The sequence below is a fragment of the Phacochoerus africanus genome, chromosome 15 (assembly GCF_016906955.1).
Source record: "Phacochoerus africanus isolate WHEZ1 chromosome 15, ROS_Pafr_v1, whole genome shotgun sequence".
NCBI lineage: Eukaryota > Metazoa > Chordata > Mammalia > Artiodactyla > Suidae > Phacochoerus > Phacochoerus africanus.
This window is the reverse complement of record NC_062558.1, coordinates 107317725-107331347: the sequence shown is the minus strand read 5'-3', so window position 1 is coordinate 107331347 and position 13623 is coordinate 107317725. Positions and strand designations below refer to the sequence as shown.

Here is a 13623-nt window from a genome sequence, read left to right as displayed (position 1 = left end):
CCACACCCCTGGCATATATGGAAGTTCCCAGGCTAGGGGTGGAATTGGAGCTGCAGCTGCCGGCCTGCGCCACAGCCACGGCAATGCCAGATCCGAGCTGCCTCTGCAACCTACACCATAGCTCGTAGCAATGCCAGATCCTTATCCCCCTGAGCAAGGCCAGAGGTCGAACCAGCATCCTCATGGATACTAGTTGGGTTCTTAACCCGCTGAGCCACAATGGAAACTCCCAATTTTTATTTTGTCTTAAACTGCCCCCTGCTGCCTCTTTAAGCATCAAGTGAGAGCTTGTAACAGAGCCTACTACTCAAGAAGTCTTTGTGTGCAGAGCTGGCACCCACCTAGGCATTGTCATTGCCACCTACCACTGTCCTATGTGTTCCAAAGGTACTGGAATAGTGTTCTACCACCCAGGGCCCAGTCTCCTTCCATCTTTTCACAATCCAACCACTATATGGTAAAGACCTGGCCTGAGGAGCCCCCCACCCTGAAAGAGTGCTACATTTGGCCTCTGTTCTGGTTGGTGCACCTTTGTGTCAAAGTGATGGTTAGTACTAGGGACACTCTCCCTGGCCATATGTACTTTAGATCCGTTTTTAAGCAAGGATGGGGCTGACACCTCAAAATTACTGGTATCTGTATTGAGGAATATAAAATGTGCAAAGGGTGACCCACATGTGACAGACAGTGCTGACTCATCAGATGTGAGTCAAGGCATCCTTTTGTTGGCCTTGTAAGACATTTCCCTTCATCTCTTCCCCAGCCTAAGAATGCTGTTGTGCTGTGTACTTTTTAAAAACTAAAGCATAGTTGATTTACAGTGTTGTTAGTTGCAGGTGTACAGCAGAGCGATTCAGTTATCTAACCCACTTCTTCAGATTCTTTTCCATTTTAGGTTATTAAAAGATATTGAGTATAGTGTCCTGGGCTATACAGTAGGTCCATGTTTGTTTATTTTGTATATAGTATTGTGTATCTGGTAATCCCAAACTCCTAATTTCTCTCTCTCTCCCTCATCTCTTCTGGTAACCTTTGTTTTCTGTGAGTCTGTTTCTGTTTTGTGAATAAGATCATTTGTATCCTTTTTTTTTTTTTTTTTGGTCTTGTTAGGGCTGCATCCACAGCATATGGAGGTTCCCAGGCCAGGAGTCTAATCGGAGCTGAAGCTGCCGGCCTACGCCACAGCCATAGCGAGGCCAGATCCAAGCCTTGTCTGTGACCTACACCACAGCTCATGGCAACGCTGGATCCTTAACCCACTGAGCGAGGCCAGGGATTGAACTCGAGTCCTCATGGTTCCTAGTTGGATTCGTTTCTGCTGTGCCATAATGGGAACTCCATTTGTATCATTTTTTAAAAGTTCCACATATAACTGATGTCGTGTGATATTTGTCTTTCATTGGCTTACTTCATGTAGCATGATAATTTCCAGGTTCATCCATGGTGCTGCAAATAGCATTATTTCATGTTTTATGACTGTGTAATATTTCATTTATGTACTTAGGACTGTAAGAATCAAGAAAAGTGTTTATGAAATATTTAAGAACTAGAACACAAAGCTGTCCAGACATTGTTTTCAACTATGTAAATGCTCTTTATGCCAATAAAGGTTAGAAAGGACTGTAAAGAAAGAAAAATAGCTCTATTAAGATATCTTCATGGTTAAAGCAAAAACATTTCTTCAGTCGTGCTTTAAAAGTTAAATAAAGAAAACCTTAACATGATTGTTAACATTATTTGAAAAATAAAACATCAGAATGATAGCCCAACATCTCTTTGAGTCCTGGGAGGCAAAGAAAGATATCATAAAACCGGGATTGAAAACCACTGGGGCAAAGAGAACAGAGCAGATTGTGTTCTTAACAGAAAGAACAAACGTTTCCAAAGCTTAGAGGACAATCTGAAGGGCTGTTGAAGGTCACAGATAGTCTCAGGTATATTGGACAGTGATGGAGGCAAGGTTTCTGCTGATTTGGGCTGGAGACAAGGACTTAGAAGGACAACGTTTTTGCCCCCCAGCTTTTAGTCAGTTCCAAGGACAGTCAACAAGACACCACCCAGAAAGGAATCCAGTGCCCACCTTCAGTGTTAAAGAGGAAATTAAAGCATGGCTCCTGGTGCAGACCCTCCGTGCATACCCTGACTTATTACAGAATTTGTGAGCCAGGGAGTTGATCTCTACATCACTGTGTCTCACATTTGGGACCAACTGGGGATCTTGTTAAAATGCAGATATGGGAGTTCCCATTGTGGCGCAGTGGTAACGAATCCGCCTAGGAACCATGAGGTTGTAGGTTTGATCCCTGGCCTTGCTCAGTGGGTTAAGGATCCGGCGATGCCGTGAGCTGTGGTGTAGGTTGCAGACGCAGCTTGGATCCAGCGTTGCTGTGGCTCTGGCGTAGGGTGGTGGCTATAGCTCTGATTAGACCCCTAGCCTGGGAACTCCATAGGCCACGGGAGCAGCCCTAGAAAAGGCAAAAAGACCAAAAAAAAAAAAATGCAGATATGAATTCAGGGGCCTAAGGTCGAGTCTGAATTTCTCCATTTTTCAATAAGTTCCCAGCGGATGCCAGTGTTTCCTGGTCTACAAACCACGCCTTAAAATAGCAAGGTTCTACATCTCCTGAAGATCTGCTTTTCAGGTTGTCCTTCGGATGTGTTCTAGAAGCTAGAACTTACTGTTCAAAATACATGTAAGACCTGTGCCTTGAAAACTACAAAACAGTGCTGAGAGAAATTGAGAGAGACTTATATAAAGGGAGAGAGTTCATTCTCATGAATTGGAGAATTGAATGTTGTTAAAACATTAATTTTCCCCAGATTGGAGTTCCCGTTGTGGCTCAGTGGTTAATGAGCTCGGCTAGTATCCATGAGGACGTGGGTTCCATCCCTGGCCTTGCTCAGTGGGTTAAGGACCTGGCATTGCCGTGAGCTGTGGTGTAGGTTGCAGATGCGGCTCAGATGCCGCATTGCTGTGGCTCTGGCGTAGGCCAGTGGCTACAGCTCCTATTAAACCCCTAGCCTGGGAACTTCCATGTGCCGCGGGAGCGGCCCTAGAAAAGGCAAAAAGACAAAAAAAAAAAAAGAAAAAACAAAAAACCAACCAAAAAAAACAAAACGAAAAACAAAAAACCAAAACCTCTAGTCATCAAGACAATGGACTCCAAAAAAACTGATCGAAGGAACAAAATCCAGAAATAGACTCACACATATAAGGCCAGTTGCTAAATTGTGTAATGCTCAGTGAGAGAAACCAAATACAAAAGATTACACACACCATGATACCTTTTTATAAGATTCTAAAAGAGGTAAAATGAGTGACAGTAGCTCAGTGTTGACTGGGGACCTGGAACCGGGACTTCATCAAATGAGAGGGTTACCATTTGTAGAACAGTACGTAGATGGAATGCATTCCAACCTCACAGCCACAGAATGTAGTACCACCTCTGCCACATGGGCAGGTGAGCTGTTCACCTCTCTGTGCCTCAGTTTCCTCATCAATGCGGACTGATACAAAATTAGTGCCTACTTTGTATGGCTCTTGTGAGGATTAAATGAATTAATATATTTAAAACAGCTAGAACATTTACTTGTGCATTATAAGCTGTGTAGAACATTATTATTTTCCAGTAATTAGTTTGTGTTCTGACTTTACCTCCCTCTCTCCCAAATCTTGGTTCTTTCCTTCATTCTCTCCTTGACATACATGGACTCATGTAGCTTGAGGTTTTTATCAGAATGTTAGAGCTGGGAGAGATCTTGGATAATATCTGAACAAAGTGTGGGTGACACAATAGCCAAGACTTGGAAACAACCTAAATGGCCACCAGTAGATGAATGGATTAAGAAGATATGGTACATATATATAGTGGAATACTACTAGGCCATGTAAAAGAACGAAATAATGTCATTTGCAGCAACATGAATGCAGCTAGAGATTATTATAAGTGAAGTAAGTCAGAAAGAGAAAGACAAATACCATATGATATCACTTGTATGTGGAATCTAAAGTCATGGCACAAATAAGCCTATCTACAGAACAGAAACAGACTCACAGACACGGAGAACAGACGTATGGTTGCCAAGGAGGAGGGAGAGGGATACATGGGGAGTTTGCGCTTGGTAGACACAAACTATTACATTTAGAATAGATAAGCAATGAGGCCCTACTGTGTAAGCACAGGGAACTATATCTAATCTCCTGGGATAAACCATAATCGAAAGGAATATTAAAAAAAAAGACCGTATATATGTTTTTAGGTCACCTTGCTATACAGCAGAAATTGGCACATTCCAAATCACTGTAGTTTAATAAAAGACAAAAAAAATGTGGGTGACCAAACAGAGGCCAAGTGATGTCCCCAAGGTCATGTCAGTACACAGCCCACCAAGAACCAGGAGCCTGGCGCAGCGACTCCTGGCTCAGCTCTGTTTTATCCAGGGTTATGTACGGTGTTTGCATTTTTAATGTGAACCATTGGGATTTATCTCGAACCTGCCATTCATCAGTTCCATTGTGGTGTTTGTTTTTCTGCAGAGCAGTGCAGAGCCCCAGTTTCAGAAGACTTGTCCTGCCGCCACCATGAGCTCTGGTAAGTCAGTTTAAACCCTGTCTTTCTCTTCTTGACAAATCTACAAAACCGGGCCGCTTACCCAGGTCTCCCGCTTACTCTGAAGGCCCCAGTTGCATTTCATGGTTTATTATTTGAGTCCTTGGTAACTGCCAAAGCTTTGTCATAAACCGTCGTCGTCATCATCACCTTTATTATTGAGTACCTACCGTATGTCAAGAACTATGCTATATGCTTCCTACGTGCTGTGTGTGTCCTAATCTGTATAATGGGCTCGCCCTTTTCCTTGATTTAATAACTTCATTGAGATATAACTGGCATACAATAAACTATGGATATTTCAGTTATACAATTTGACAAATGTCAACATAGGTATACACATCAGTGGCATTTCTTAATCAGACTGAAGCAAAGTAAACAGATTGACCGTAACTGCTCCAGGGTATGAGCTAATTTATCATTTCTTTTGTCAGGGCAAAATCACTCTTTTGCAGTGGGTTTGGTAGTAAAAATCAAGACCTCTATGTAGGAGTCCCTTCATGGCTCAGAGGTTAATGAACCCGACTAGGATCCATTAGGATGTGGGTTCGATCCCTGGCCTCACTCAGTGGGTTAAGGATCTGGCATGACCATGAGATGTGGTATAGGTCACAGATGTGGCTCAGATCCCGTGTGGCTGTGGCGTAGGCCAGCAGCTGTAGCTCCAATTCAGTCCCTAGCCTGAGAACCTCCATGTGCTGCAGGTGCGGCCCTAAAAGGCAAAACAAACAAACAAACAAAAAATCTTAGACAAATGACCTGTTTTGAGTTGTTTTAGAGCAGCTGTGCTGAAAAGCCTGGGCTAGGGAAGACAGAGAAGGCAATAGCTCCCTGTTGGTTGCCTGGCCAAGGGCAGTTATCCTTCCAGCCCAGAATTTGAGGCCGAGAAGTTTCCATCTGGAGATGAAGGTCCACCTTGGCGACTGAGGGAGCCCTGCAACCTCGGGAGCTGCAGGCTGGGTGGGCCAGGGGACCACTGGATGGAGAGCTCACTCGGCGGCCCCGCCATCCTGCATTATCTCCAGAGTGTCATCAGAGACCACTTGAGATGAGAAACAAGCCTTTCCATTGATTCACAGGCAATACCCTTTTTTTTTTTTTAATCTTTTTTGTTGTTGTTGCTATTTCTTGGGCGCTCCCACGGCATATGGAGGTTCCCAGGCTAGGGGTTGAATCGGAGCTGTAGCCACCGGCCCTACGCCAGAGCCACAGCAACGCAGGATCCGAGCCGCGTCTGCAACCTACACCACAGCTCACGGCAATGCCGGATCGTTAACCCACTGAGCAAGGGCAGGGACCGAACCCGCAACCTCATGGTTCCTAGTCGGACTTGTTAACCACTGCGCCACGATGGGAACTCCGGCAGTACCCTTTTAAGCCAAATCCTACACCGTGCAGGACAGTGTGTGCTTAGGACCAGGAGGAGCCGAGGTGGATCAGCTCAGGGCCCACGTATGGACTGTGGGCTTTGGCCTGCAGTGGACCCTTCCCTGTAAAATGGGCATCACGAAAGCACCAGCTCATTGGGACTTTGTGAGCGTTAAGGCGGGGCTTCTCAAGTACTGAGTGCTGTGCTCGAGGCCTGGCCAGTGTCCCATCCGTGGGTCATCAGCTCTGGTTCCCTCTTTGCGAGGAGAGGGGCTGGGCTCGTTCTTGACTCTGTGGGTGCTTCTGCTGCACCCCTTCTTTTCCAGGTGGACTGGGGCACTGCCAGTAACTCCTGCCTTGTAACTCAGTTTTTCTCCTTGTTTGGCTTTTTGGTTTTATTGTCATGTAAAACAGGCCAGTGCTTTTCTTCTTCTTTAAACTTCACTCTACAGCCTAAAGCCTCTCTTTCTTCTAATATCAGAATTCGCTTAAGCCAGCGTCACCATTTCCAGCACCCATAAGGGTGGAAGAGGTTGGCTGGGTGGGGCTGGCCGGAGGGTGAAGGTGTGGAAATGCCTGGACCTCTCCCCAGCCTCCCTCTCTCCCAGGTGTGGCGTGGAAAGGAGGCATTTCATAGGAAGAGTCCAAAAAGTTGGACCCTTTGGCCTGATAATCCCACACTTGGGAACGTCTGTCTTAATTTGAAGGAAACAAAAACATCACCCGGATGAAGGTGGGAAAAGGAGTAGATTCATTGTGTGTGTTTACTTGCTGGAAGGTTTTGCCTCTAATAAAAACAGTCACAAGGGAGAAAGCGGCTATGCAGAAATCATTTGCTTTAACTTTTGGTGGAAAGAGCAGCCTGTTTTTATTCCAGGCTTTGGGGCTTGGCTGTCAGTCACAAAGGGAAGGAAGTGCTTTACCTACCATCTCTCACTTCGCTCTCCTGGCAGACCCTCAAAGGTGGGCATGGTTTACCACCCCATTCTAGAGATGGGCACGCCAAGGCCCCTCGGGGTGATGATTTGTCCATGGTCCCCAGCTAGTGTGCAGTGGAGCTGAGGTGGCCCCTGCACTCTGTGCTGCAGAGGTTTGAGTCTGAGGGGATGGGAGTACTTTTCCAAATAGCTTCAATTGTGTTGGAATTTAAAAAACAAACCAAAAAAAAAAAAAAAGGAAAGGAAGAACACAGACTAGGGACTCATGAAAGCTCAGAGGCTGCTGGCTTGGGGAGGCCAGAAGCAAGGCCTACAGTCCTAGGAAGGAGACCTGCAGTTGAGAGAAATTAGGGCAGGTGGGTGGGGAAGGGAAAATTGGAAAATATGGAAGTGTGGAATCTGTGATGTTTCTTTCCCATGGATTTCTGGTTTTCTGCCAAAACCTTCCTTCTTTTTTTTTTGTACCCAGAAATGTAGGTACAAAGGGGACTTTGGTATCTGGAGGAACTAGGCTTCATCTGTAGGTGGATCAGGGGCAGTGGACAGGTTGGGACCTGAGGGGCCAGTGTCGGGAGGTCCTGGCTGCTGGTGGAAGAGCTTGGGGGCAGTAGCCCTGCTCATGTCTGGACCAGGAGCACCCAGGCTGGCCCAGCAGTGTAGTTGGTGTCAGGGAGGCTGATGGTTAAGGGTCCAGGTAGGGAGACCTAGTCTCAGTCAAATGAGCTACTGGGGAGTGGGGCATTTGGGGAAACAGAATATATATAAACTTATATAGACTGTATCTGGTTTATACAGAATCTTCTGTATATATATAAATTTATTATTATTTTTTTTTAGGGGCCACACTCACGGCATATGGAGGTTCCCAGGCTAGAGGTCAAGTCAGAGCCGCAGCTGCTGGCCTACACCACAGCCACATCCACACCAGATCCGAGCCTCATCTGTGACCTACGCCATAGCTCAAAGCAACACTGGATCCTTAACCCACTGAACGAGGCCAGGGATCAAACCCGCATCCTCACGGATACTAGTCAGGTTCTTAACCCACTGAGCCACAACGGGAACTCCTATTTTTTATCGTAAAAAATTAAAAAAAGTTTATCCCAGCTGAGGACAAAGATAAGCTTGTGAGATGGACCAGGCCAGCCTTCAAATCCCAGTTTTGTGCTCTGAGAGCCTGGCATCCTTTCTGAGCTTCAAATTTCTTATCTATAAAATAAGAGTTCCTAAGTCCTAGCTCCAGGGGCCTGGGTATTAAAGATAAAAATGAGATGCTAATTATGAAATGCTAAGCATCGGACCCTGAGATCCAGGCACGTAGAGGCTTTAAAAGACCAAAGCTGGTGGGATTCTGTTTGTGGCTTGGTTGCTCTTGGCCTCAGGGGCTCTCCTCAAGCACGCTGGTCATGTGTCTTGTCTGGGCTGTGCCATCAGCGCTGGGATGCGGAACTGCTGGGGCTTAGGCTGCAGGGAGCACTGAGGGTCTTGGTGTCTGCAGCTGAGCAGAACTCTGAAAGGTCTCCACTGACACATAGGAGGTGGCATTCAAGGGGAGCCTTGAGGCGGTGCAGGAGTTCCCTGAGGAGCAGGCACTCCTGGCCGAGGGCCTCTCAGGAACCAAGGCCTGAAGGTCAGAAAGCCTCTGCTGTGCTGAGGGGCTGTGAGACCAGCGTGGTGGGCAGGAAGAACTTGCCGCTGGAGAAGGGCTGGGGCCAGTGGCCGGCGAGCGTGGAGTCTGGGGCGTGTTGCTGAGGCTTTGTCCCCTAGGCAGTCGCTGGCCACTGGGGCCTTGCTGGTTGTTTGCTTTTCATCATCAGGAAGGTCAGTCTGTTAATTTGAATGGGACCGCTTAGGTCAACATTCAGGCCATCGCACTTCCCAAAAACCTTATATTCCTAACAATCTTTTTTGTTTTTGTTTTTGTCTTTTTTTATTTATTTTTTTTATTTTTTGTCTTTTTGCTATTTCTTGGGCCACTCCCGCGGCATGTGGAGATTCCCAGGCTAGGGGTCTAATCTGAGCCGTGGCCACCGGCCTACACCAGAGCCACACCAATGCGAGATCTGAGCCGCGTCTGCAACTTACACCACAGCTCACCACAGTGCCAGATCCTTAACCCACTGAGTGAGGCTGGGGATTGAACCCGCAACCTCATGGTTCCTAGTGGGATTCGTTAACCACTGAGCCACGAGGGGAACTCCTAATAATCATTTTTATGTTTTGGGAAACTCAATTCCAAGTTTTCTTTTTGCCTCGTGGGAATGATGGTATAAATGATTGACGTCCCAGCCTAAACGTCAGTATTTCTGTTTTCAAAATAGAAGTGAAATACAGTATATTTGACGTGGAGGGGCTTTAGAGGGTCACACTGCTGTGTCCTGTTTTCTTTTCCTCTGTCCTGTGCGCTGGGGCTCGGCGAGTGCGCGCAGATGCGGAGTGAGGGCTGGGTGGAAAGGGGGACCGAACAGAGGAAGGGAGAACGGTCAGGGAGCCAGGTCATTCCCACAACAGGAGCACAAGGACCTCTCCTGGGGGCAGTGTGGGGACCAGTGGGCAGCACGGCTTCAGTGGCATCGGATAAAGGACAATGGCCCAGAGCCTGAGGTTTCTGTTCTGGTTTTCTGACAGCGCTCACTCCAGAGGCACAGGGATGCATGCAAGTGGCCTTGGGATAGTGGATATGCTTTTGTCAGGCAGGAGATGGTATTTTGAGGGAATTAATAAGCAGATCTTTTAAAAATAGCAGAAGCAAAGCCTTAGCCAGGCGGCCAGAGCATTTATATTCCTCCCAGCACCCTTCCCCTCCCCAACCGGCTTTTGCATCCTCCCTGGTTCAAGCCACCCAGTGCTCTCAGGACTCTCCCATTCGCCCCAGGGCACCCCCTCCAGGCCTGAGGAAGCCTGTGGGATTCCCCCCCCCCACCCCGACCTCCATGGGTCTCCAGAAAGGGCGGAGAGATGCAGTCACAAACCTCAGGCTCCTTTTCTTTCAGAATGCGATGTGGGTGCTTCCAAGGCCGTGGTGAATGGACTGGCACTGGGCAGCAACGGGCGAGACAAAGGTAAGGCTCTGGAAGGGAAGCCTGGCATTTCTAGGAGGAGCAGGGCCTGGGCCACCCGCCTGGTGGGAACAGTCACTGATCTAATTAGGCTGTGACCCAGAGACCTGTTCCTGTGCCTTCCGAGACTCCTGAGTCTGAAGCTGCTGTGTCCCACTGTGAGGTGACATATTAAAATCTGTCCCCAGCTCACAGGATGCTGCATACAACTAAACACACAGCCAGAAGTCTCACATATATGGCATTTATCAGCCTGAATCTCTCTTATCTGGCATTTCACCTTCACGTGTCATAAACAGTGGCATACTCCCAGTCCGGACCCTGAAGCAAGAGCCCAAATTGCTGAATCAGATGTTTTGGTGACATTTAGTTTCGCATATATCCTCTGGGATTTTCAATTCTTAACACTTTAGGGCAGAAGGTTTACATGTGAAATGAGTGATGACTAAGATGACAGCGGAGGTCCTGTTGGCCCTGTGGCCTCTCATCCTGAAGAGCCAGGCAGCAAGCTTTCCACATCGTGAGATGTGGGTTCGAGTCCCCGTCTGCTGCTTGTAAACAGATAGCTCTTGGGAGGTCCTTTGTCTTTTTTCTTTTTCAGGGCCATGCTGTCGGCATATGGAAATTCCCAGGCCAGGGGTAAAATCAGAGCTACAGCTGCTGGCCTACAACACAGCCACAGCAACACAGGATCCAAGCCACGTCTGTGATCTCATCACAATTCACAGCAACCCACTGAGTGAGGCCAGGGATCGAACCTTCGTCCTCATGGATACTCGTCTGAGTTCATTTGCACTGTGCCCTTATGGGAACTCCGGGAGGTCCTTTTTCTTTAATGAGTTTCCTTCTCTAGAAAAGCGGGGAGTTGGATGATCTGTGGTCTTTTTTCATGCTTCAAGTTCGGGCTGCGGTGATTCTTTCAGTGCTCACCCCGCTAAGTCTTATGGTATCAAAGAGGGAGGGCAGAAGTCCTGTTGTGGGGAACCGAAGTCAGGACGCACCTGCTCACAATACCCTAGAGAGCTTGACATGTCTGGACTCTGTAATTACCATCTGGGTCAGCTAAGTATCCCTGTTGAGAAAGGCAAAGTGCCAGGTCAGGGGGAGCAGCCAGGAGGGATGGGGAGCCTAGGGCCAGCGTCCTCCTGCTTCCTGTCCTCCGAGGCTCCCTGCCTGGCCGCCCCCTCTGCTCGAGGTGTGGGGCTGTGTTCCCCGGGTCTTGGACAACCTTGCCTGCGTGGCTTAGGGCAGGTTGAAGGGCAGTGCCTATGGTGAGGAGCATGGGAAGACGGCGCTGATGCTGGCCACCCACCCCGCCCTGTGAATTCACCACAGGGGAGACTTCGGGGGTGTGGGCAGGGGCAGGTGGACCTGCGTTCCACTCTCCCTTTGGTTGGAAAGAGGAGGCAGATGCCACCTGGGGTCATCGCGGTGGCCTGGGGCAGTCACTGAACCCAGTGCCAGGACAGTTGGGCTCCATCTCAGCCTCTTTACCTGAGACCCAGATGACTCCAAGCAGCTCTCTTGCTCCTTTCCCTGAAAACAGTAGCAAAATGCTCCCGCTCAGGCTCCCAGGTGGCCGTAAGAAGCAGGCAGAAGCCTTAACACATGCAGGGTTGTTGTTACCAGCTCAGTTCTTGGAGGCCATGTGACATCCACACGCTTTTCAAAATGGCAGCCCGGGAGTTCCCGTCGTGGCGCAGTGGTTGACGAATCTGACTAGGAACCATGAGGTTGCGGGTTCGGTCCCTGGCCTTGCTCAGTGGGTTAACGATCCGGCATTGCTGTGAGCTGTGGTGTAGGTTGCAGACGCGGCTCGGATCCCGCGTTGCTGTGGCTCTGGCGTAGGGCCGGTGGCTACAGCTCCGATTCAACCCCTAGCCAGGGAACCTCCATATGCCGCAGGAGCGGCCCAAAGAAATAGCAAAAAGGACCAGAAAAAAAAAAAAAACAAAAAAAACCCAAAGTGGTAGCCCGATGAACTAACTAGAAGGTGAGCGGCCCATCGCCGAGGTGCCTCCCTTCCTCCTTCCCCTGCCGGGCTCGTCATTGAGACACTGATGCAAGCATGACAGCCCTACCCCCCAGTTATGATGTGGGTCTGGGGCCAGAAGACCTCTGGGTGCTGCTCATTGGATTGACCTGGGCACCATAGCACACAAGCACCCATCTCTCTCTTTGCTGCCGTTAGGACGGGGGAAGCCTCACAGCAAGCTTGTTTGGGGATGTGCCCACCATTGAGATTCCAGTACCCAGGGAAGCCCGTGGATAGACAAGTGTGAGGGACTTTGGGACAGCAGCCTTTGCCAGCATCCTGGGCAGGTTATCGCAAGTCTCGAGCTCACCTGGTGTCCGCATCCGGGGTGCTGCCCAGAGTCTTGAGCATGCACGAGGACACTTGGCAACCTGGGTGGGTTGAAGTAGACCATCTGCCGCCCAACAGACGGGGCTTCTGCTTTGCCGGGAGCCAGAGGGCTGTGGTTGTCAGAGCAGGCACAAGACACAGAAGTTAGGATTCTGGAGAAGCAGCTGTGATGGCTGCAAGGACCAGGTGACTCATGAATTTGATCCCTTTCCTTCCTCCACTCCCAAGAGGTCTGTGAACCATAACTCTCCTCCTCAGAGCCTCCCCCAGCACAGACACCCCAGCATTTTCCCAGGGGGCCCTTGGACCCTGCTTGCTCTCCCCTTCCTCTCTTTGCCAGGCCACCTGTGGCTCCATGGATCTCTTTGTCCCAAGCCTTGGCAAGTTCCTGGTGTGGCATGGACACTGACCCAAGCTGCATTTGGGGGACGGCTGTGGGGAGGGTTCTGCCATCTGGGCGTGGGCCTCTAAAGAGCGAAAGCAGGTTATTTTAAGTTACTGCATCTACTGCTCTTCCTATTGTTCTTTTCGTGCGGGTGACTTCCTTCTATTGTCCCTGCCTGGTTCCTCTGCTGCCCGAGTGTTTCCCAAATGTTTTTTCTGGATGCACCATTTACCCTTTTGTGTTTTCAGCAACTGCCGACCCTTTCCGTGCACGCTCTATTTCTGCTGTTAAAATAATCCCTGTGAAGACAGTGAAAAACTCTTCAGGCCTAGTACTCCCTCCAGGTATCTCTCCTTGGGTTGGTTTCTTTCTTTTTTAATTGTTAGCACATCATGCATGGTTTTCCTTTCTTTTTTCCTTCTAACAAGGACTTGGAGGCTTAATCCTTTGCATGTTCAGGAGCCATTTCCCCTCACTTCCGCTGGCTGGTTTCCTTTCTTCGTGTGTGTGTGTGTGTGTGTGTGTGTGTGTGTGTGTGTGTTTCTGTGAGCCACTGGCACGTGTGGAGAAGAACTGACAGGTGCCTTGCCCCTCCCTCCTTTAGGGAAAGGTCAGTCCAGAGGCAGAATGTTGACTTCAGCTGGGTGGGTCTGAGCCACATGGAAGACTTAGGGTTCTCCCAAGAGGTGCCAGCTCCCACTGCTTTATTTAAAGTTCCACTGTCCCCAGGAACTAATGTGGCTGCACAGGGCATCTCTGAGTTGGCCCGAACTTGAAGCAACTGTCTTAGTTTAGATGCCAGATCTGGCTGTATCTCTGTGATGCTGGCAGGGCGTGTCCCTGAGCACTTCCTCCTCTGACCCCAGCCTCACCTGCAGGAGCTCCCTCCTTTCCTCTC

General features: G+C 48.9%; 1 protein-coding gene across 41 annotated transcripts in view; it reads left to right on the top strand.

Moving 5' to 3' along the window:
• The window catches only part of SORBS1 (sorbin and SH3 domain containing 1), a 242569-nt gene that overhangs the window by 113223 nt on the left and 115723 nt on the right, over positions 1 to 13623 (top strand). For 31 of the 41 annotated variants that reach the window (XM_047760535.1, XM_047760562.1, XM_047760567.1 and 28 more), the window contains exons 3-5: positions 4538 to 4592; positions 9910 to 9978; positions 12974 to 13069. In XM_047760535.1, the coding sequence (XP_047616491.1) occupies positions 4583 to 4592; positions 9910 to 9978; positions 12974 to 13069 (175 nt within the window). In that variant the 5' untranslated portion in view covers positions 4538 to 4582. The remainder of the gene's footprint in view (positions 1 to 4537; positions 4593 to 9909; positions 9979 to 12973; positions 13070 to 13623) is intronic. The other 10 variants (XM_047760565.1, XM_047760537.1, XM_047760547.1 and 7 more) reach the window with 2 other exon arrangements.